The sequence below is a fragment of the Chanos chanos genome, chromosome 4, assembly GCF_902362185.1.
Source record: "Chanos chanos chromosome 4, fChaCha1.1, whole genome shotgun sequence".
In the NCBI taxonomy this organism is placed as follows: domain Eukaryota; kingdom Metazoa; phylum Chordata; class Actinopteri; order Gonorynchiformes; family Chanidae; genus Chanos; species Chanos chanos.
The window spans coordinates 38,091,410-38,115,727 of record NC_044498.1 but is presented as its reverse complement, the minus strand read 5'-3'; the positions used below and the strand labels follow the sequence as shown (position 1 = coordinate 38,115,727).

The following is a 24,318-nucleotide window of genomic DNA, read 5'->3' as shown; positions in this document are numbered from 1 at the left end:
ATTAACCAAACTTTTCTTAAATGTCAGTTTTCTTAAATGTAAACACAATTAGATAGGTCCTTAATTAACTATACCAAACAACAATTTTATCTTTAATAAAGGGTAAAAATAAGTGTAATATGAAAAGAAACACTTACCAAATACTTTACTAGCATTATTTTCTACACATTAAACACGAGTAGTGCATTGTTATCTGCTTTCACAGGGGCTGCGACACTGCAGTGGTAGGGCAGTACTAGTGCACCAGTCATAAGAGCATTTTCTCAAATTCGCCCACACACTACTACGGGGATTTCAATAAGCTGGTTTCAACAGTATAAACGTCTAGTACAGATTCCAGATTTGATCAATTTTGAAATCTTAGAAAATACTGGGCCAACCTTTAAGATTATTCAGGCAATATTTACATCGAAACCAGCCATTCTACAGAAAATAGTAAAAAATATCTGTATGAATTAAGCAAAGCCATAAAGTGCATTTAATATGAATTTTGTTACATGTGTAATACACTAAACAATAAGCACTGTTTCAATATAGCTCTCCAAATGGCAAGTTGTTGTGAGAAATACTTAGAGAAATATTTGATTTATAACAATTACCAGTAATGTTACACATAATAAAACAACTCCATCAATAGTGTTCACCATGCACATATACAATCATAAGAGAGAGAGAAGGCATACACAGGGTTTTGCAGCATTCAATAACCTTAAATCATGGCACATTTGTCAGAAAGAAACTGCATCTGTTAGAAAGAAACAAAGAATTTTTGATTCTTTGGCCAAGCTAAACTTATTAATGAGACATTATTACCAGTTTGGTCCACTGAACATTAGAGTCATGAATGCTATGAGGCACCTATTTCAGTAAAGCCCCATTCAAAAGTTTTTATTGACAACACCACTCCATGCATGATTATTCAAAGCAAACCGAAATAAACCCCAGGACCAGAGCAAAGTTGCCTGCATGCTACAGGAACTGTGTGGGCTGCACATACTAACTGCTTTGCTTACAGTAGATGTCTTATGTCCTGAGGGAGAAGCTATTCTCTACAACTAATCTTTCAAAGTGAGACATACAATGGATATATATATTCAAGACCTGCTCTAGGGAAACTGGCCTAATTTGCAAAGCAGTCAGTATGGTCGCACATATTACACGCAAATATTAGCATTTTGGTTTGGGATTCAAAGGGAGCTAACACAGACCATGCAGTACATGTGGTCCAGAGGCATTTTAAGTCATATTCTGGTCTTATTTGAAATCATCAATTATCCAAACCCTTTCAGGTTTTCCCCATTTAGTGGAATGGTAATTATTTCACACTGTGCAGCTTTTCAGTTGGTTGCAGTCCACTTTATATGCAAGAAACATAAATTAAGATATTATCCCAGCTCGCTAGACTGTGGGCTCACAAATCTATAACAAACACAGAGGTTGATTCATATGAAGTCACTCAAAAGATAAGATCTAATAAAACTCCTGGTAACTCCTTGAGAATAATACATTCCCATAAGATAGCATGTTCTGTAGCCTACAGCACAATAGACTTGGTCCTATTTGGAGGTATGAGCAATGCTCAACTGCTGGTGGTGAGCAATGCTCACATAAAGTATTCTATAAAGAGCCTGAAAACCGAAGGAGAGAACATTGTAAGTCTCTTGAGGAAGCAATGACTGCCATGGGAGCCAACACTTCAATGGAGATCAATACAACTGACCATTCTTTTGGCTCCCATGGAAGGTTCCATTGCCTCCTTTATGATATCACACACCTCTCCTTCGTTTTACTCTCTTAGCAAGCTGTCAGTCACCCTAGAGGGATTCTCACAGCTTGGCATTGATCTTGTGCTTAGAGAGCAGGCTTGTTTCGTCTCCAGGATGCTCGGGTATGGAGTAGAAAGCCCATGTTGCCCTGGGGTTGGTCACTCCTGCAATGGGGGCTTGGATACAGCACGAGGGGATGTTGAAGTCAGACACCACTTTCAAAGCTTCATCCTTCACTGACCTGCAGAGCTCCAACAGCTAACAGACAAACACAAGGACAGCATTGGTATTAGTCAAATCCATCATTAGAAACGTGTAGTTAAAACTAATACTGGCATAGAACAGGTTTATCTTTGAGAGTTACTAGTAATGGCCAGTAGTTATTTGGCGCTTAATTACTATCACATTGTTACAAACTTTCCATCTTTTCAAAGGATGTGTAGTTATATATTGTGGAGTAACTGCATGAAAAAATCTGTAACTGACCATCTGCGCGACTTTCAGGGGAATATTAAGTGATATTACAAACTGACAAATAATTGGGGCTGGGAACGATTTTTTTTGTCCAGATATCAAAAAACACATTGACCAGACAAACTCTAGAGGAAAGTTCAGAATCAACCGAACAAACATCAACTTGTGCTTTATATCTATTAAGGAACACGCAAGAACTCACAAAACAAACTGAATCATTTAAGTTGAGTTATCTCATCTTTGCAGGATGCAATCATATTCCATGGTACAAAATGACTACTTGCTAACACAGAGCCATAATAACATATGTATGGACATCTTCAATACAATTTCCTTAGAATTAAACAAAACCTTGATCATGAATAATGAACTAATGCTCTGATTATTGAAAATTAAATCACATACAAAATAATTTGAAGCCACTCTGATCGTGAGTATGAGATGATATTTGCGATTGTAACATGTTTGAAGTGAATCTCCTATACAGATCAACTGCAGTGCCCTCTAGTGACTGAACATAAAAAAAATCCATATGTTGCTCCTGGCCAACATTTAATGACCTTTGTCCTCAGCATTCACTTAACACTGTATTTCTGTTCTGATCCAGTGCTAATAAATGTGAACCATCTTGTTTACCAATTGTCAGGCCCTTAATTAGGTCAATCAGGCATGTTAGTGCAGTGCCAGAGCAACAGTATACTGTCTACTGGTTCCCCAGGGCTGATATTAAAAAAAACACTGCTCTTGACTACCTCCCCACACAGTTTCTATGGATTCTTTGTGTATGTTTTGGTATGTTATTTTGCTGGCTTGGAATCTAATAAGATCAGGTCAGTTAAGCAGAGCAATACATTAAATAACTGTGGAAACAGTTTCTCCAATGTGATGGAGAGACCTTAAATCACAGTGTTAATTATTACAGTTGTGAAAACACCTATATTACAACACAAATAAAAATGAAATGATTACACCATCAGCACCTCTCATGAACTATTCATCTATGTCTCAGAGGTAAGAAAGACCTCCCTCAGCCTCAGCCTCAACTGACAGAAGCCTAATTTATTGTCTGACACCTCAGATATTGCTCAATGGTTTCGGCAGTAAAGATGAAAGGTAGACGATCAGAGTCCGGCAGCTTAAAGGTCAGGTGAACGGTTCATTTTAAGACATTAACAGCCCTTAAAAAAAAAACACCTCTCCATTCTTCTATTTGTACAGCCTCTCTTATCTGTTGAGTGTTAAGAGCTAAAATATGCTTGGACATGTTTTACTTAATAGCCCTGTGTCCTATAAGGGCCTCAGGGTTGGTCCACCCGTCCCCCTCAGGCTGATTTCACTCCCTCTCTCTGTCTCTCTCTCTGTTTCGTTGAAGATGAAAGGAGATCAGAGTATTGTGGACTGCAAATGTCTGACTTAAATAAACAGAGAGATTAACAGAGACAGATACAAAGACTAAAGAGAGTGAGAGAGGCCAAGTCACAAAGTGAGAGAGAGAGAGAGAGAGAGAGAGAGAGAGAGTGAGAGAGAGGAGGGAAACAGACAAAGAAAGGGTATGGGTGTTGCACTGTATTAGTAAGGAAATTTGTGACAAAGTGCTAGTCATGTGTCTGTGTTATGTCTAAAAATAACGATAAAGTCACATTTAAGATGACTGCTTTCGTGCTCCATTTTCTTAGTAAGATCAAGACAAATGTCTACAGAGCACAAATGCTAAAGTAATGATAAATCAGCACAAAGAGCATGTGTGCTGTAGGCATTGTCCTTATATACACTGAGTTAGTAAACTGTGTTCACCATACAAGTGATTTGTGATAACTGTCTGTGTACATGTGTGCAGTGTGTGTGTGTGTGTGTGTGTGTGTGTGTGGGGTGATTAATGGCATTTGGGGACTCCACAGTGTTGTTTCCCATGCAGTAGGGCGTGACCCTCTCTGTCTAATATTGACAGGTGTAATGAGAGAGCTCAGGTCATAATAGCACTGTGTTTCTGAAGAGCTAAAGTCTCACTGAGAAAACTCACACCAGTGTGTCATCCCTATGGCCAATGCCTTTGTCCTCATATTACAGAGAACCCCTGGGGATCATGTCCTCACACACACACACACACACACACACACACACACACGCACACACACGCACACACACGCACACACACGCACACAAAACCACATTAGCATTCCAACTTGAAAACTGAACAAAATCAATTTGTAAAAAGAAGTCGAACAGCCTTCCTTAAATTTACAAAAGAAATTTACAAAAGCGCGCATACGTTTTCTCACTTTCTTTCTCTCTCACACACATACACACATACTCTTTGTCTCTACAGAATCCCAATGGGGCTACCCCTTCTCTGGTGCATAAGCCACGGCAGAGGAATAATGCAGACACCAAAACCACACAGGGAGCTGTGATAAACAAATGACTATATCAGTACTGACAAGTATGTATCATACTCCAGCATTGAATCAGTCACAACATTAGCACAACACCTTACAACACTTGCCATTCACCATCTGTGATTTTTCATTATTGTCTGGTTTATCTGGTCTTGGTCTGACGCTTTCAGTGCATTCAAACAGTGGTTCTGATGTTGAAGAAAAGCTTTTTGAAGACGCATAAAAATACGAGTCCATTAATAATTCATGTATTGCTCAACTATTTCTAAAAATAGTCATGCAAAGAAAAATAACTCAGCTGGTAACAGCTGCATTTTCCTAGTAAATGTTCAGTGTCTATAAATCATATATCTACACAGAAGATCAAATTGCAAAGGAGAGTTCCAGAAAAAGGGTTAACTGGTGATCAGGTGATTTACCTTATTTGCATGGCTTGTTTTGTACCTTAGCCAATGGTGTGATAAGCAAAGATGGCCACTCTTATCACCTCAAACATATTTTCAGCCACTTCTGAACAAGTATTATTCGCACCACGTCATTACGACATAACACAGTAACAACCTTAACGGTCTAATTCTCTAAACAGCTATTACGTACCCCATAACAAATTTAAAATCAAGACCGATTCATCCCAAAGTACTCCTAAAGCGATCCCTAAGCTTGAATACGATTATTAGCAGGTCTTAGAAAACTAAACACATGCCGTCAGTCATGAGCGGTCTCCTAATGACTAGTCCTTTCTTTTGTGAACCCCTCTGAATGATAAGAGCACAGAGGGGGGTGTTTACACACTAAGAGACCATATGAGCTCTTTCACCATGGCAAACACAGCACTCGGACACCTGCTCCCCGCATAGTGACAGACTGGTGTCGACTCCACTGTCCTCTCGGCTCCAGCATGCTGCTATGTGTGAGAGAGCGCTCACGAGGCACAAGTCTATTTAATCACAGCCCGCTGTGAACAACTGGGCAAGCCAGACACAGCAGGGGGTGAGATCAATACTACAGGGCAAGGCACGGACCACTGTTCTGTCCTTGCCTGTAAAACCAGCTAAGAGAGTGGGTAAATATATCCAGGGAGCAATAATGATCTAAATGGTCCTAAGCGAAGGCCTTAAATAGCTAGCAGATGTGCCCAGTTGTCAGCAGGTGATATCTATTATTAGCACAGTTTCAACTGTATGCAAACATTCAAAATGTTACCTGCTACTGACAAAATATTTATAGAAGGTTATGTTTGGTTTCCTTGTGTGAGAGTGGGTGATTGATGTTATTCTCTTGAGTGAGGTCTATCAACATATTGTGGTATGGTTACTGAGCTGATGGTTGAAACTTGAATAGGAAACGCTTGTCCAACTGTGAGGCATATTGGATCTAAGAACATACTTCTATTTCTAAACACTGTATTTATTGTAGGGCTGCTACTGACCAAGCTGCTTATAAATGAAGAGACAGACTTGCGTATCTATAGACTGGGATTCTTACCTGGTTTCGGATCTGCTTACTGGTGGTCGGGGTTAGGTAGTTATGTTCAAGGTACCACGCCCGTTCCTGATACACCAAACTGGTGCCATGAAGAAGGCAGAACTATAAAGAAAACACAAAGCCCAGCGGACAACAATGAACACGAATAGCATTATTCATCCATTGGCATTTGTTGAGGGATTATGAATGTTTATTTATTTTTTTTAACGCCTGGACAGTAAAAGTCAAACGAGGTGAAATGTCACGTGCTGGTAAGAGCGTGAGTGCACTGCAGGATGTAGTGACAGACATGGGAATGGAAAAAACAGAGAGAGGGGCGAACTAATATCTCCACTCCTCAAAGGTGCAGCAGCGACCGAAACCACCGCGGCAGATCAAAGAGACGGACAGGAAAAAACAGAGCTATACAAGCGTTCAGGTCGTTGGTGTGGACACAATACTCCGCTGACAAGAACCACATGACTTCGAACACTAGGTTAATTTAACACTGTGTCCAGCAAATTCATCTGATTACCCTGTATGATCTTTCGTCTGTTCTTCAAAAGAGAACCAGCAGCTAAAAAGTCGTCAGAATGAATACGTTTCATTGTGCTAACGTTAAACTTAGGTACATTTAAACGCTCGCAATATGTTCTGTCATTTAGCGACAACGCAGTAGTAACGCTTACACGGAAAGTAGAGGTCTTACTGTACGTTTCCACTCTCTTCCTCCTATGCAAACTAGACAATGCAGAGAACACAAGCTTATGAAACTTATTATCAGGCCATTAAATTTCTTATCTGAACATAACCGATCTCAAAGCTCTCTGAAGGCCTGGGACCATCATGAGGAATGTGGAAGTAATTGCACCTGTGACACTGCTGTAGAGCTTAGAGAGCATCACACAGAAAGGTAATCAGACCAGTGCAATGAGTGCGTGCAGAAGTCTATGAGAAACTTAAGGGACTAGATTAATATTATGTAATGTGACATATTTTCTGGTCAGGTCAGTGAAGTACAAAGACTTATATGACGGTGCTAGCTGGAGAATGTGAAAGAGGGAGATTACCCAGGGCATCTTATTCCTACATAGAGGATGAAGACAATGGTCATTAGAATTTACTTAATGTGGTGATTATATGATTTTTTTTTCCAAATGGCAGTTTAAGTGACTGACAAATTCTGGCTTTGTACAAGCTTCTTATAAGGTCATCTAATACTCGCACAAGGCTTGCTGACTCAGAGAGAATATTACAATAAAAAAAATCAGTATTCAGCTAAGTGATCTTAAGCTCTACTGACTATGCCTGATATTTCTGGAAACAGGTGGAAGTGTTATTTCCCCTCCAAACACAGTGCACACACAATAACTTCTCCCCACATGACTGCAGATGCTGCACACCTCATGACACTGCTGTAGTTCTGCCCCATGTGACGTTTGTGCCGCTCTCCTGAGGGCCAAGCAACAGGTCTCAGATCAGTCAGGTTCTGCTCTACTGACCAACATCTGCAGTTGCACATCATCCTCTATATTCTCATATGACATGGCAAGAGAACACATGATAGTCTGGGATCTATAACCAAGATGTGTCTCAACTGAGTCTACAAGACCTCAGTTGTCATAAAATGACTGTTAATTACGATCATACCGTCATATTATGGCACAGCTCACACCTATGAAATCATGCAAAGTTAACAGCGTTGTACAGTCTAGCCTCATGTCACTAAAAAGAAATGTGCACAGCTTGTGTTCGGAGCAAAGAGCAGGAGGAACGTAACAAGGATAACTGAGAAGGTGTTTCCACCCAAACACAGCACACCCCTCAGGGAGGCTGCAAGATACTAAGGGAGAGACCCCGCTAGTGCCCCCCACTTCACAGCTTATCTTCCCAGACAGAGAGGGAGGCAAGGCCCACAAAAGGACAGTGGTGTCCCATAGACACAGATAGGCGGGTTGTAGAGTAGCTTACACAATACAGAGATGCAGAGATATGAGAGATTCTGCCCGTGTCCACATGCTTGCAGGTCACGCGGCAGCTGCTACTACAGCTGACATGCAGATGATGTCACTTCCTGGGTTCGAGGTTCAAGGTTTGAGGTTATCTGGACTAGCTCTTGTTAATGCCCTACCTCCTTACTTCAGTTTCCTAAAGTTCCAGTTTCCCCAGGCAAAAACCACTGAATGGGGAGCCAAAGCATGAGATGGTGGAGGGTAAATTGAACTGAACGATTGACTGAGTCTTGTGCAAGAATCCATGACATTCTCACTGAAATGATTTAATTCTAAGTGATTCCATCCATCTCGATTACATGCGAAATTAGCAGCATCTTCATGTGTGTGGAGGGGACATGTGAGAGAAATTGTCCGTCAAATGAAAGCAGAAAAGGATTTGAACCCAGAAAACATTGTTGGCGTGTACGATCTGAAAGTCAGAATTCAGCTGATCTTAGAACACAGAAAATATGGACAATTTCAAAACAGCTGTTAGTTTCTCTGATGAAAATCCTGATAAGTTAATTGTTGTTTGTGTTAGGGGGTACACAGTGGTGTTGTTGTTAGTGTTGTTTCTGAGAACTTTCCATAGGAACTGGCTGATGACTCAAAAGGTGAGAGCACTCAGAGACGTAGTGGTGTGGGGCTGATGAGAGGTAGAGTGGAAAACTGGTTTCACACATACCTTGGTTAGCAAGGCATGGTCTTCTTTGACCTGGCATTCTTGAATGGCCAGTGCAAACTGCTCCAGAGTTACTATAGAAACAAAAGAGAATTGTAAACATTGTAAAATAGGACGTTGCAGTCATTCCATTACCTAAAGTTTCTGATTTAACAAAAAACCGCAAATATGTGTTCATGACTATATCCACCATCAATAACTTACTACTTCAATAACTCCTACTGAATGGAATATAATGGAGAATTTTGAAGAGTTTATCTGAGTAAAGCTCAAATTATTTGCCTCATGACTGTAATTATGCCATAAAAAGGAACAGTTTCAAATAAAGTGGTTCATACAATATGTACATTAAGACATAGTTCAGATATTAAGTTTTTTGTGTAAGTGTGTTTTGAGACAACAAAGTTCAAAATCCGATAATAAATCACTTTCTACCCATCCATGAATTTCATAAGCTACGGAATTCAAATATTTCCAGTTTCAATTCATACACTGTGTTAATGAAATCAGCGCATAAAAAGGGTGAATTTTATGATTAACTTGAGTGTGTAGACTAGTAACTTTTCACCTTTTGAACTGACACATGAAATGTAACAGTTACCAGCTATGTAAAATTGTCACAATTGTCACACAACATATAAAAGTCAAAGTGCAGTATTACTTGATGTACAAATCTATCATCAGATGTTTATCAAAGAACAACCAATAAATATCAAATCTATAACAGCTGTCAAGTAATGCCGTCCAGGACTGAGCTTATATTTGAAGCTTGTGCGCCATGTATAGCTGTGATATTGGTTGAGATATTGTTAGTCTCCACTATATTATCTGTTAAACATGAGAGAGACAGACAGACAGAGAGAGAGAGAGAAAGAGAGAGAGAGAGAGAGAGAGAGAGAGAGAGAGAGAGAGAGAGAGAGAGAGATGTGCACACTACAGTGCATACTAGTGTGGGATGTTCAGTTGCTCACACTGTGTGTGGGAGGAGAGTGAGAGAATGGAAAGATTACCATCAAGGGTGAATGCAGGCCTCACACAGTTCCTCTGTTAACAACGTATTCACTTTACACACATTACAGCCCATAAACAGTATATATAACTCAGTTACTCACTCACTCACACACACACACACACAAACACACGTACGAGCAGCAAACAAAAAAATATATATAGACACTCAGAAGAGATACCCAAACTTACATATTCACATAAAGACAGGCATGGATATACAAATACAAATGTGTGAATAAGAGAGACAGTACTCACTAACAATTCCAGTACCTAATGTAGAACGTATTTCCTCACAGATAAATATCAACCTTTCAAACCCGTGTGACCTGCCAGAAGCCTGTATAGGCTATTACATCAAATTTTCCTCCAGGTAAGGGGATAATCCTTCCTCTCTCTGTTAAACTGAAAGAAACACTATATATGGTTCTCTGTGTTTAACTGTATTGTGTGTTGTGCTTTAAACTCTAACCTCTATGTACATGTGCAAGAGCAAGACCGGTCACATGATGAAGACAGGAGTTCCAGGCACCGAAAAATTCATCTTTGTTCTTCTCCACCTGCCAAAGACAGATTAATTTCAGTTTGCCTTTGTTTGAGGAATTTTAATGCACATACGAAGTTATCTAAAATTGTTTTTCACACACATTATATGAATTCATAAAATGAGCTGCTGAAGATGGCGATGTACAGGAAATGATATTTTCCAGAACATCAAAGAGGGTTCCATTGCATGAACTGACCTTAGCGTAAAGACGCGCTGCTAAACTGCGTTGTAACACCCTCTCCCTATAGCTTACAGCTTTCAGAAGAAAATTTAGGTCTCCAATCTTATCTACGTTGAAGCCTATAAAGCTAGGGAAAGAAACATAAATACATGCACTCAGTCAGCTGGTCAGAAAACATCAGATATCACACTTAATGCAACTGCTCTCAACGTAAGTCAAATCATTCTCACAGTTACCAGTCCCGTGTGACACAGCAAAAAAGTGAACGGTAAACTGAAATTACACTCTAGAAGTCCTCATTTTGAACAAGATAGCTAAGTAATACGACAAATAAATGACTAAAAATAGCATTACACAAACAGCCTTTCTAGAGTACAGTTCTTTGCTATGGGCAGGCATAGGATATCCATAGAACAAACATTTTACTGGAGGGGTTCTCTTTGAAAAACACACTCAGGGGCACATACAGACAGAAACGCATGTCACGGCCTTTCATCGTAACATTCGGGTCTTAAGAAAAACATCTAACAACTGGAAAACCACAGTGGCATGACACTACGGTACATGAAAAAAAAAATCTATTCTAAGAGATGTGGCCTCAGGAGTTTATATTCGTGCACTATCTTTAAGACTTAATAGATTTACAATCCAGAACAAACTAATTGAAATGCCACATTAAGTAAAACTGAATGAATATTCCAATGCAGGAATAGTCAGTCTTCATTTAAAGGATATGCTTTTTATACCAGTATTTACTTGAATCTTACTTTGCTTGATTCTTGAGGCACACCTGATTGGCAGTCATGTGTGCTCGACAAGCCTTAGATTAAAAGCTACCATATGCTTTGGCTCACTAGGAGGGTGTTAGTGCCCACTCCAGTCTAATCAATAGTTAGCATAAATTATGCTTGGTCCCAGTGGCTCCTGGTAAATTATACATACTCTAAAAATAACTGTACTGAAATATGTTGTAGTCAAAAGCTGAATAAAGCACAAACTAAATAAGTGAGGATATTTTCTTTTCAGCACATTTAGGAAAAACAACGATCGAGTTGTATTAAATGTGAAATTCTGTGTGAGCAGTACATGGGACTCCAGGGAAAATGACATGTATTAAGCGTGTATTAAGGTAAATGTAGATGTGAAGAGTATAAGAGAGCGTCTTGGACAGGACAGTGAGGGTTCTGACCTGGTTCTCAGGTTGTCCGATGCAGAGCTGGCCCAAGTTCTGAGAAGACCACTCACTGGACTGTTTCCCAACTGTCTGGTGTACTGGGTCATGAGCTCACGCACCACCACCTAAAAATGTCAGGTCAAAGGTTAAAAGGCACAAACTAATGATGTTACTGCTAAAAATGGCTTTTTAAGATTCAATGTTGAGATCTGGATGAATTTTCCAGCCCTCTGTTGTTGTGTCTGATCTGAATCTATAGTGTTCCAATTTCATTACCACATGTGCTGCTTTGAATTTACACACGCTGTTTTGACAACTGCTTCGAAACAACATTATTTTTAATCAGCAAGTAACATTTTGGACCGTGGTCATTATTCTTGCAAGAGTTCCAATCATTGTTTCACAGCTTCCTCAAAATATTAAAGTCGTCTCAGTTGACAAACTTCAAACACTGACCACAGGGGATACTGGCATGGAGGTTCTCTAGTCTGGACCTTAAATCCAGATTTGGTCCTGCTTCTGTCTAATCACTAGTAAATTAACGAAGCAACTGGTGCAAATGATTGATCCCAGCGCCATCAAGTAATGTGGGCAATTGGCAGTGCCCTGAACTGAAAGACTGTGAGAGGCTGCTTCAGCTCCTTGGCATGGTATCTCTGGTGGTCATGTGTTGATGATTTTGTGACTCGATGCTAATTTCCCTTTCGTGGCAGGTGACAGTAATACCCCATGGGTGAGCATTTACTTCCCTTCATAGTAGTTTCACATGACTAATAACTTCTTCAGAATTCCCCGCTCATCCTTTTTACTAAAAGCATCCACACTCATCTACAGATTCAACTACACATGAAACCCTGGCTGGCCAATCTTTCAACCAAACTCATGACTTGATTAAATAAAATTACAAACTGAGCCAAAACACTGCCATTTGTAAGATTAAAATAGCCCTGCTGCTGAATGAAACCATGAAACAATCACAGCAACAGCAAAAAAAAAATCCATTATCAACAGTTTAAATGAGACTTACACTAATTCTCCATGGCACGGCTCAAATGAACAGACAGGAGAAAATGTGACACACTGAGCAACGGGCAGAGAACTGTGTGCATCAATTATATGCTGACAATGACAAAGTCAGCATGAGACTGATATAATCATCAGCAAATACATCACCCTGCATTCTTCATAATCTAGGTGAGCTAACGGTAACACTTGTTATACAAACATTTAAGAGCATGTTCTATCTATTACATCTACAGTTTCATATTTGTTCTCCTTTCACTCTATTATTTGATATATTCCCTGATACGAACAGCCTCTGAGCTTATTTCCCAGAGTTTCAAAGTATTATTTTAGTTTTACATAGAGAAGGATAATTTGATTTCAGCAAAGGATTCAGTGTATCTTCAGGCCTCAGTGGCCCAGACTGTGAATAGTGACCTTGTGTCTGAGTGTGTCTGAGCGTGTCAAAATGTGTGTGTGTGTGTGTGCGTGTGTGTGCGTGTGTGTGTGTGTGTGTGTGTGTGTGTGTGAGGTCTTGTGTTGTGCTCTCGCCCTGAGGCTCACATCACTACACAGCGCTAATCAGAGCCAGCCTCAAATAAGGAGCCAGTCTTGGCCGCCAATTAGTGAAGAGTTATTCAATAACCAGATCTATGCTGAGAACATGCTATTGGCTATTCAATTGTGCCCAAACACATCAAAATGAGTCCTTTTTTCTGACTAATCACAATCCCCTTTATCGAATTTAAGAGCACTGGGTTTAAATTATTAAATCAGAGCTTTTCACTTTAAGCTTTCGCCGTCTGTCCAGATGTTTCTTAGGGTAACAGAATTCTGTACTCAATCTGTTTTTTGTTTATTGGCTTTGTCCGTCATGCTGAAATCACGGGTAATCCCAATGAGCTATTTGATTGGACGCTTCATAAATAACAACCTTAAGCAAAATGGCAATATTAAACAAACCGTGTGATCGACTTTTTTCCCCAAAAACAGCTGTTGTTGACAAGCTTGTAACATGCATTTGTTCCTAAAGTGTCATGTTCTGTAATTAGGTCACAGATTAAAGCCACACACTTATGTAATCTCACTCATGTAACTGTTCTATTTCAGGTGTCTGTAATAACCGTGTATTTACAAATGAACCTTTTACCTGCAGCATAACCACATTGTCCCCTTCAAAAGTCACAAAGACATCTGAGTCGCACCTCAGTGCTGGAATTCTGTTCTCCATCATAAAACCCTAAAAGAAATCAAACAAACAGTAAACAAATGGTCAAATGAACTCAAGGTCTGTTAGAAAAATATTGGGTGTGTGTATGTTTGGGTGTGTGGGTGTATGTGTGTGTGTGCGTGCACATGTGCTTATTTGAGCATGTGTGCTGATGTTACCACAACTTCACACATTGTGCTTTTTAAGACACATTGGCAGAGAAAAAAAGGTCAACCCAATAAAGCACTGTTTTTATGTAGTGTGAAAATGTGGTATTCTGAGTTCAAAAATGTGAAATGTCACATAGTTTAATCTAACTTTCTGACTAACTACTTTGAGTTAATTCTTTTCAGGCAGAACAGAGAGACCTCAGCAGAGTTGCAAGCTTTGTGGTTTTGCCTTCTGTTTGCATTAATTTCAACTCAAATTACAAACACAGTATATTAGTATGTTATTATACAGTGGAAAATGAGTCTGTTCTGAAATGATATGCTTTAGTAGATAAGAGTCAAGACAGAGTGCTGTTGTCATTTTTAACATAAAACCAATGCCTATTTAGTCTTTCATCAGAATTACTACCAAATGGATTGTGGCTTAAACTGACTAGAAAATACCTTCGAAAAATGCCCCTAAACCCCAATATAATCAGAATTAACATTTAGCTGGAGTTAACACGTTTGCTTTGCACCCCGGGAGCAGAGAGACAGACGCAAGGTCTGGTATTCAACTTCCCCCTGAACAGGAAAGAAAACAGATGTTGTACCCAGAAGCCTGAGTCATTATCAGACCCTTTCTTTGCTAATGACTCAGCACCATAGACAATGATTCCTTTACAACCGAAATAAACAATGTGTTTATACCACATATGTAGGTGACCAATAAGCATATTTCACAGAGAGTAATATATATAGTCTGAGTATGACTGGGGTACATGTAAGTGTGTGTGAATGAGTCAGTGTGTATGTATGTAGGTAGTGTCTAGACGTCCTCAGAAACACCCATACCATGCCACCAGTGCACTCACGACACTCTTGCAAACAGGCCAGATTCTCCCAGGTGCTATATGCCTTCAGCCCTGCCACAAGAGCCTGAAGAGAGCGGTTAGACTGCAAGTCCTGCCCTTCAGAAAGTGCTTCATCCATCATATGGGAGGCATATCTGGCCCACACACACACATACACAGACACAGACACGCAAAGAACACACCACACGTTAAGCTTCTGTCTGTCACTACACGTTAAGCTTCTGTCTGTCACTTGCTTTCCTGGAATTCAATTCAGTTGAATATCACTTCATTAGTGTGACTGTGATACTGAAAAATAATCTCAAAACACTGATACAAATCTGTCCATATCTGTCTGTCTGTCTGCCTGTCACTCTCTTTACAAATGTTCAAACTGTACCGTGGTGAACCAGCAAGGTTGTAATATTACATAGAAATAAACCATTGAACACATTTCAGTGATTTCTCAGAAAGTGCATGGTCGAGAGTAAAGGAGAACTACACGTCTGAGCTTCCAACTGACCTACTGCTGAACACAGTTTTCTTCATGTGGTATTTCCCAGAAAGAGCTTTTTGTTTTGAGAAGTGCAAATACAGAAGAACTGTGTAATTATCTACGTAAGAATGTGATACTGACAGAGCAAAGAGGCTCACACCTCCCTAAAATATCCCACTGCTAAAACATTCAACATTTTAAATTAAATGTACAGTTAATTTTCTTTAAAAGTAACTGAAACATCATTTGGTTGACAACACAACCTTCCTTGCGTAGTGTAAAGAGAGACATCAAGTGGTAGCATGAAGTAGTGTTCTCTGTGAGGACAACTAGCCCTGTGAAAGGTACCGTCAAAACTTTAAACAATAATGAGACCAGATCTAATATTTGACAATAAGTGTTTCAAAGTATTGGGTATATAAGTGCAAACAGAGGAAGGAAAGATTCAGTTTTTCCAGTTGCTGACAATAACAGCCAATTACATGGGAAAGGCAGTATCACTTAGAGCTAAAGGTGCGAGCCAAAAATGGAAATGACAAATGGAGTGTTATTTAAAATGAAAATAGGAGAGCACTAATCAAAAAGAGGCTCTGCAGACTGCTGGAGAGAGTAATAGCCATTGGGAGAGAGAAAAGAGAGAAAGAGAGAGGGACAGAACAGGGCGAGAAGAGGGAGAGAGAGAGAGAGACAGAGAGGAGAGAGGGAGAGAGGCAGAGAGAGAGAAGAGAAACTGAGAGAGAGAGAGAGAGAGAGAGCGAGATAGAAAGGGAAGAAAGAGAAAAGAGAGTGAGGAGAGGGAGAGGAAGGGAGGAGAAACAGAATGAGAGAGAGAGGAGAGAGGGAGAAAAGAGAAAGAGAGAGAAGAGAAAGAGAGAGGGAGAGAAGAGAAAAAGAGAGAGGACAGACAGAGGAGAGAGAGAAGAGAGAAAGAGAGTGAGAGAGAGAGAGAGAAGAGAGAAAAGAGAAAGAGAGAGAGAGAGAGAGAGAGAGAGAAGAGGAAGAAAAAGGGGAGAGCGAGAGAGAGAAGAGAAAGAGAGATAGAGACTCTTGGAGTGCTACTTAAGATGAGAGCCAGTTAGAGAGAGGTGAAGAGGTGATAAGGCTAAAGACAAACCAAAGAGTGGCTGTGTTACTTGGCGGTAGAGGTGAGACACAGGCGGTGATACCTGGTGGTGAAGGTGAGAGCTAGGGCAGCTGCCAGGTGCGGCATCAGTCTCAAGTACTGCGTCTGGTGCTCGATTATCTTTACCTCATCCTGGTCCTTTGGACCAAACTGCCTCCGGCTGACATGGGGGAAAAAGAAGTGAGGGAGAAAGAGAGAAGGGGGTGGGGGAGAGGGGGGGGGGAGTGAGAGAGACATTTTTTTTTTAATGTTTTAATCAGAACTTTATCACATCAAACTATATTTCAATACAAAGCTCTGACTAAGAATCCATGATATCTTCTTATGCCAATCTAGCACCCTGAAAAACAATAAAATAACTACAAAAAACAGAGCCACTCTAGTTCATCAGATAAACTAAACAACTCATTATCTACAACAAAATCAATGGCATCATTACAACTCTTGAGATTTCCTCTGCCGTTTGAGAGTATGAAACTCAATCAGTAATCCTGACAAGACCAATGCTTTAAAAACTGGCACAGCCCCCAGTCTGGGCATCAGTTACAAACCAATTACAAGCCAGTCTAAAGTGATGAAATGACAGAGAGAGACAGGCAAACAGAGAGATTATGAAGTAAGAGAGAAAAAGACAAAAAAGAGACAGAGGGACAGAAAGAAAAAGTGTCGTGCTAAGTGGAGAGAAAGAAAGAGAAAGAGAGAGAGAGAGAGCAAGTGCGCTTGTATGTGTGTGTGTGTGTACGCTCAAGCGTCTGTGTGTTGACTTCTTAGATGTGGTGTTGCAACGAGAGAGAAAGTCAAACAGAGAGAGATTATAAAGTAAGAGAGAAAAAGACAAAAAGTGACAGAAGGACAGAAAGAAAAAGTGGTGTTGTGCTATGTGGAGAGAGAGAGAGAGCAAGTGTGTGTGTGTATATGTATGTGTGTGTGTGTGTGTGTGTGAATGCTCAAGCGTGTGTATGTTGACTTCTGAGATGTGGTGTTGCAACTAAGGTCTGTGCACCTGTTTCTCTGGGAGTACCGCAGGGCTTATCTGTCAATCTAAAACAGTGCAGGTGGCTTCCCCACATACTGAGGAGGTGCGGGGGAGTGGGGGAGTACAGGCGAGAGCCTGAGGAAGGTGATTGTGTGTCTCTCTACTCATTGTGGGCTCGATGAGGGCAGCCAACCAGCAGAGCAGCGGAGGTTGGGGTTGTTGTAGACATGGCCCAAGAACTGTGGTTAGGATGTTGGAGGACAAAAATCGTCACAGGTGTTCCAAATTCACAGAAAATGACTGACTGCATTAACTCTTGTTGAACCTAGGTCCAGCAATGCGCCAGATACTGTCTAAAACAACAACAACAACAACAAAAAAAAAACCTTACAGCTAAATTAAGTACTCAATGAATGAGAAATGACTGGGTAAACACTCAACAAAATGTTTCTGAGTTGATGAAACCCCAATAAACTCATCTCAAATAAATAACACTGAATGTGCAGTATTCAGTTTACAGTTCATTGCTCTGCAGATGTGCTAACCAGAGAGATGAAAAGAGTTGATTGAGACTCTGGTTGCACTATAGAGGTTTGGCAGACGCCTGTTTTGACCCTTGCCCTGACCACAGGGAGAGAACACACCTGTGAGTTTTGGTACACTCAGGGGAAGTCCTCACAAACAAGGCCACCTCAACCACCACACAACCTCTTTATGATGCAAAAGGAGGAGTTCTTCAAAATGGGATGAAACGCTCTAGTGATGCTACTAGATGATAAACAACCACCACCACAGTAAACTGGATTACTGGTACAACAGAACTAAACGGTCACAGTCCACAACTAATCAAACACAGAACACACAGACACAGAACTGTCCAGTCCACAATTAATCAAACTGAAAAACGTGTGCTGCACATATACTGTGTGCAATGTCTAAGGCAGGAGGGTGACGTGTTGTGTTCTTAAGGACCTCTGATAAACTTAGATTTATTAGGACTGCTGAGGAGAAATATTAAGATTCTTAATATGCTGAAAACTCCACCCATAATACAAGCTCAAGTGGATCCAAATTCACTGAAACATTGACTATGTGACTATGCAAGATGCAAATTCCTTTATAACATCACTGTCTGTTAGTGCCATTTTATTCTCTTAGTCAAGAGGTCACACCAGTGTATTTGAAATATGTGTTATGCGTAAAATAATACACATCTGGCTGGCTGTTTTAGTGTACACACACGGTCATGGGTTGGATAGAGCCCTGACTCTAGCGAGAATATGAAGATATGCGTGGGGGTAGAGGGATATTACGCAAATGGAAAAGTAGCAACGAGACAGAGTAAACATTTCCTCCTCTGTCGTTCTTGCTCTCTTTCTGTCTCTGACCGGGGATGCCAACTTCTGAGAAGATCCCTCAGCCCTGCACATCCGCCAACTCCTCCACCTACGCACATGCGTGAAACGTATGCATGCAAACATGTACACACACCTGTACATAAAAACAGACAAAAATACTGTGTAACACACACACACATACATGCAAACACAGGCACAGGGGTGCACACACACACACACACACACACACACAAACAAACATACACACCCACGCCCACACCAACCCACATGTGAGGAGAATACCCAGAAAGAATAGCAGACCTGGGGGAACACAAGAGTCTCCCCTAGACGGGATGTTCTCTGTGGTGAGTAGCTTCTGAAAACGTCACAGGTGCTACAGTTTGTTTTGACTAATTTGTAGAATTTATTTTTCCTCTCCTAACCACATAAATAGCATTCATAGCTCATGTATCTACGTTTGAAGTCTTTATCTGTAACTGAAACAGAATGATGAAATAACCTATTATTATTGCCAAGATTTTCTCTATGTCGATCAATATAGCGTTTTACTCTTGGACCACTGCATTAAAGTTCAAATTCAGTTGAACAGTAACTACTCACACAAGGATGTGATTAAATACAAAAGGTGTGATCACTAGAACCTAACATAACAAATGCATGCATGATACGTACAATAGTGACTTTATGCTCCATCACAAAACAAAAAAGGCATGCAAATTAACGGCTTTTTATTGATGAGGGCACTAAATACAAATACGAAAATATTAATAAACACTAAAATACCTGTGGCTGTAGCGCACTGCAATGATGAGTCCCAGCTGTAGAAGCAAAGGGAGAAATCATCAGGTTTAAACAAAGACACGCTCAGTTGAAATGTAACTATTCACTTTTACATGACAATATGATAACAGTTTAGAATTGGTCGCAAAGCAAAAAGAAGAATCTGGCATTATTTTTGTACCATCACTTCTGCTTGCTCACAATGGATAACAAATGAACAACTGTACAGTGCTCACTTGTTTATCTGATTTAGGTCGTCTGAGTGGAAACGAATGAAAGAAGAGAGAAACAAATCCTCAGTTAAGATGTCAGACTGACCCACTGTTACAACATTAGTTTTCAGAGGTCACACTAATTAAACTTAAAGGTCAGTAACTGTTATTGCATCCCTCTGACTAATACTGCTGAGTTTTCCACTGAGATTGCAAATACTCCCTATGCATAGAAGTTACAAGTCTTGAATTCAATTGTAGTCTTGACTTGAGTGAATATATTCAGGCGAGGTACTGAACGTTTTTTGAGAGCTGGTCGAGTACAAAATGACTCAGAATCAGAGGATCAATTGGGTCAGTAATTGAAATCCTTAAACTGCCAAAACTTTCCACTTGTAAGGAGTCACTAGGGGCACTGCTAGTTGAAATTAAAGGGTCTGTCTCGAAGTTAACATTATGTGGTAACAGCAGCAACCCCTAGTGGAAAATTACAACACTAACTTTTCTTCTTTTTTTTCTTTTTAAATTATTATAAATTCACCAGCTCTTTACGTAAATGTGGCTCTTCACTCTCTCTTAAGAGTCCTACTAAAAATGCTCTTGAGAAAATATTTTGTACATTTATTAGTTACTTTAAAAATTCATTTTGCGTGACACTACAGGATTCTTCAACTATCTGGATACTAGTGGGCATCCCCAACCTCTGAGCCCTCCTCAGCCCTGGATAGTCTGGCTCCATTCACCGTCCTGGAGCTAGAGAGAGAAGGGGGAGAGAGACAGAGAGAGAGCTCACCTTCATGGCAGCCATGGCTTGTACAGTCAGGCCCAGCCTTGTGGGAGTCAGCGCTGCCAGCATAGCATTAAAGCGACTGCTCTTGCTCTGAATGGGAGAGGAGTAGAGTCCATCGCCCGAAACACTGCCAAACCTGAAATACATGGCCCCCACACACATTTACATATACATATATGCAAACCTCCCTAACACACACACATACATATGCAAAACCCCCTAATACACACAAACACACGCCTGCAAACCAATGTTTGCCTCTCGCTACACAATATTTTGATTATAAAATATATTCACGTATTATTTTCAGTCAAAACACTCACTTTCTCAGCAAGTTTTCGCGAGGTATTCGAACATGGTCAAATATCAGGATACCGTTGTCAACTCCATGTAGACCTGAGTGAAAACATACAGGATAAATATATGACAAGCAAATATAGAAAAAAGACTCAGCTCCAGCTGCACTGTAATCCTACCCTCTTTGTGCTTCATGTCAATGGCAGTCACTCCAGGACACAAAACTCCGTCACGGTCACGGATTGGCACAATGAAACAGTGTGGCCCTGACATGGGTAAGCGCACAATAATTGAACATACAAAAAAATACATCCTCAAAACAATGCAATATACATCCTCAAAACAATGCAATATACATCCTCAGCACAGGGAATTTGGGTATTTTTTAGTCCTTACGTTCTATGGGGCTCAGTGTAACATGCACCATAAAAATGGCTATTGAAAAAGCTTACTAAATCATTCAGATATTTCCAGATAACAGTAATCACTTCACAAAACACCTATTTTACCAGAACAACTTCCTATCACAACTAAGCAAATCAGACTCTTTCTCTGGTGGTGAAACATGAAGCTTACTTAAAGTATAGAGTGAAACTTTATGCGTAACCGTTTGTTACCGACAGTTTATTCCTGCTCATCCAGAGTGCATTAGTCATTCTAACATGATACCTTGGGACTCTCCATTCACAGTAAGCTGGGCAAACACAGCTGCGTAGTTTCCCTTCATAGCATTCCCAATGTACATCTTTTGGGCATCTTCACATGGTGTGTGGATTATGAACTCCTAAATAAAGACATAAACACATCACATCTCTATGTTTGTAATTCAACACACTGTCTAAACATTCGAAACTACATCTACTGACGAGATAGTGAATGTTTGTTTTGAATTATTGTGATGGTGGTGAAGACATTTTGATGGGCTGAGGGGCAAAAGCATGACAAATACAAAATGAAAAATTATTTTTTTCTCACATAGTTACACACAAAGCACACATTGTACTAGTCTGGATGAACAGTGACATATCCTCTTTCTGTTACTATCAACAAAATCAGTGTGTAAAATTTAAAACCATGGAAAGCTTTCAAAATAACAGCCATGCCAAAAGAGGCATAATAAAATCAATTTTAACCCTAACTTTAAACCAAACCGCTCAAAATTGAATCTATTCCTAGCTGTAACTGTGACCACAAACCAATGCTGTTTTTATATTAACTACCCTCAGAGCCAAAATTCAAACCTATTAACCCCTAAACTTGTATAAGATTGTTTGTGAATTTGTAAAATACATCCTAGCAGTTAGTACAGTATTAGTTAGTATGAGTATAACCCAGGGACTGTTGAACAGTGATGTACCTGAGTAGCAGGGTCATAATGAGCCTCGGTCAGGATTCCACGTACATTACTACCATGGCCTCTTTCTGTCATAGCAAACATCCCTGTGAACTCCAGCTCCTAAAATTCAGACCAACAACAGCAGCTTTAACAGAAGAAGAGGAGACAGTGCCAAATACAGCTAAATGCAATTAGTAGCAGTACTGTATCTAAACTCAGACTACCACAATGACAGGAAAACCATAATTGTGTACTTTTTTTAAAACTTTCCTTGATTTTTTAAAACTTTTCAAGAAGGTTAAGTCATGCCATTTACAGAAAAATAGCTTTACTTACTGACACAGGAAGATACCATTTCTCCACCTGCTCGGGGCACCCCAAGTTAGTGACAGCACCTCCATAAAGTCCACACACAACTCCCAGCTGTGGGTCACACAGACAGACGAGGAACAAAATGACAGACTGTGCATTGCTCTGGCCCAAAAGTATGCAAATAAACAGTCTGGTCATGCAAATGAATGCTGTACTTTGTACTGTTTCAACAAGTTACAGCTAGACTCTCACCCGTCTTGTAAAATGGGGTCAGAATATCATAAAAGTCTCTTCTCAACTCAGTTAACACTGCCTACATAGACAATTTACTTAGTACTATCAGAAAAGAGATAAGACGGTGGTACCTTTACACCAGTGGCCATATCAGCAGAACATACGAGCTCTGTGATGCCCAGGCTTTTCGTTATGAACCTGTTCTTCTTGTCTTTCACCTGCAGAAAACACCAGCATTTACACGCCACATAAATGAAAAATACTGCTCTTAAGCAGGCCAAATTATAACTTGGAGGTACATTAAAATGAAACAACATCTTTTCAAATTTGTACCTGATCTTTAAGGTGAAGACGCATTGTTGGGAGATTTAATACATAACGTAGTCTCTCCGCCGTCAGGTCTCTTGACTGGTCCAAAGTTAGGTCGTAGCTTCAACACAAATTTGTAAAGATGCGTACATTTATTCCCAAGTAAATAAGCTATTCTTTCGTGAAAAGGGGAAAAAAAATATATATATATATTTGCATGTGTTATGTGACCTCATTCATGAGGGAAAAAGACGGTCAAATATTGCAACACACTTCAATGCCATCAAATTTTCCACGGGCTCAACAACACTCACTTTTAGTCACATTAAGCACGATTCCACAGATTCACACCACACGATAGATTCAAGTAAGAATGAAATAAAAAAAACCCCACGATATCGAAAAGATGCATGATACATATCACACATTGACAAAAGTGTGCAAGGGGTGACTCAGTTTTCTCGATATACTCATTAGAAAGTTCCTCGTCACGTCAACATTTAGTTCTGCCATTCAGTCATACCTGCTTGACTGAAATAAATCGCATTTGGAGATCTCTTCCCGAATGAGATTTTTGGTTGCCCAGAATTCCCCATCAAGGTATCTGGAAAGGCTACTCGCAGTATATTTTGCAGCCATTGATCTAAGATGCGCGCTTCTTTTGATATTTCATATGACATGGACCATACATTCATCCACCAACTTCCGCGTTAAGATGATGTCATGATACGCGTGTCTGAAGAGCATGAACCGTATGGTGTAGAGAAGTTGCGCTATTGCAAACTCCTGTGAATGTACGGTAATGGAACATCTGAAGATCTGCATTTCTATATGTCATTCTTCATTACTCAGTAGGAAGGGTGAAGTGGAACCACAGAAGATAAAACAAGTATTCTCACGATTTTCCGGTTATTAAGATTCATTCAGTTTTGAAACTATTAAAACTAAGTTTATAACCAACATTCAAGTACTACCAGTACTAGTGGCATAATAATAATAATAATAATAACAATAATAATAATAATAATAATGATAATAATGACGTCGACGACGTGATGATGATGATGATGATGATGATGATGATGATGATGATGATGCAAGCGTATAATGAATTTATTAGCTACAGTATATGCTATCGAAGAGAGTAGAAATTAATCACTCGCAGACAGCTGAAAATGTTGAACTGCAGAAAAT

The 24,318-nt window shown here is 40.0% G+C and overlaps 1 protein-coding gene across 2 annotated transcripts; it reads right to left on the bottom strand.

The window, feature by feature from the left end:
• Nucleotides 1-455: 455 nt before the first annotated feature.
• acoxl (acyl-CoA oxidase-like) lies at nt 456-23,807 on the bottom strand. Of its 2 annotated transcripts, none has more exons than XM_030770334.1 (19): nt 23,648-23,807; nt 23,149-23,245; nt 22,947-23,033; nt 22,606-22,692; nt 22,291-22,389; nt 21,603-21,717; nt 21,113-21,199; nt 20,960-21,032; nt 20,640-20,772; nt 19,638-19,672; nt 16,564-16,680; nt 14,903-15,056; nt 13,839-13,928; nt 11,702-11,811; nt 10,528-10,639; nt 10,257-10,344; nt 8,780-8,850; nt 6,122-6,223; nt 456-2,024 (listed from the first exon to the last, which is right to left on the bottom strand). In XM_030770334.1, exons 1-19 carry the CDS (start codon nt 23,761-23,763, stop codon nt 1,827-1,829), a joined length of 1,971 nt encoding a protein of 656 aa, XP_030626194.1. In that variant the 5' UTR covers nt 23,764-23,807; the 3' UTR covers nt 456-1,826. The 2 variants fall into 2 exon arrangements, with proteins under 2 accessions (XP_030626194.1, XP_030626195.1); XM_030770335.1 differs by lacking the exon at nt 23,648-23,807 and adding an exon at nt 23,439-23,519.
• Between the last annotated feature and the right edge of the window lie 511 nt (nt 23,808-24,318).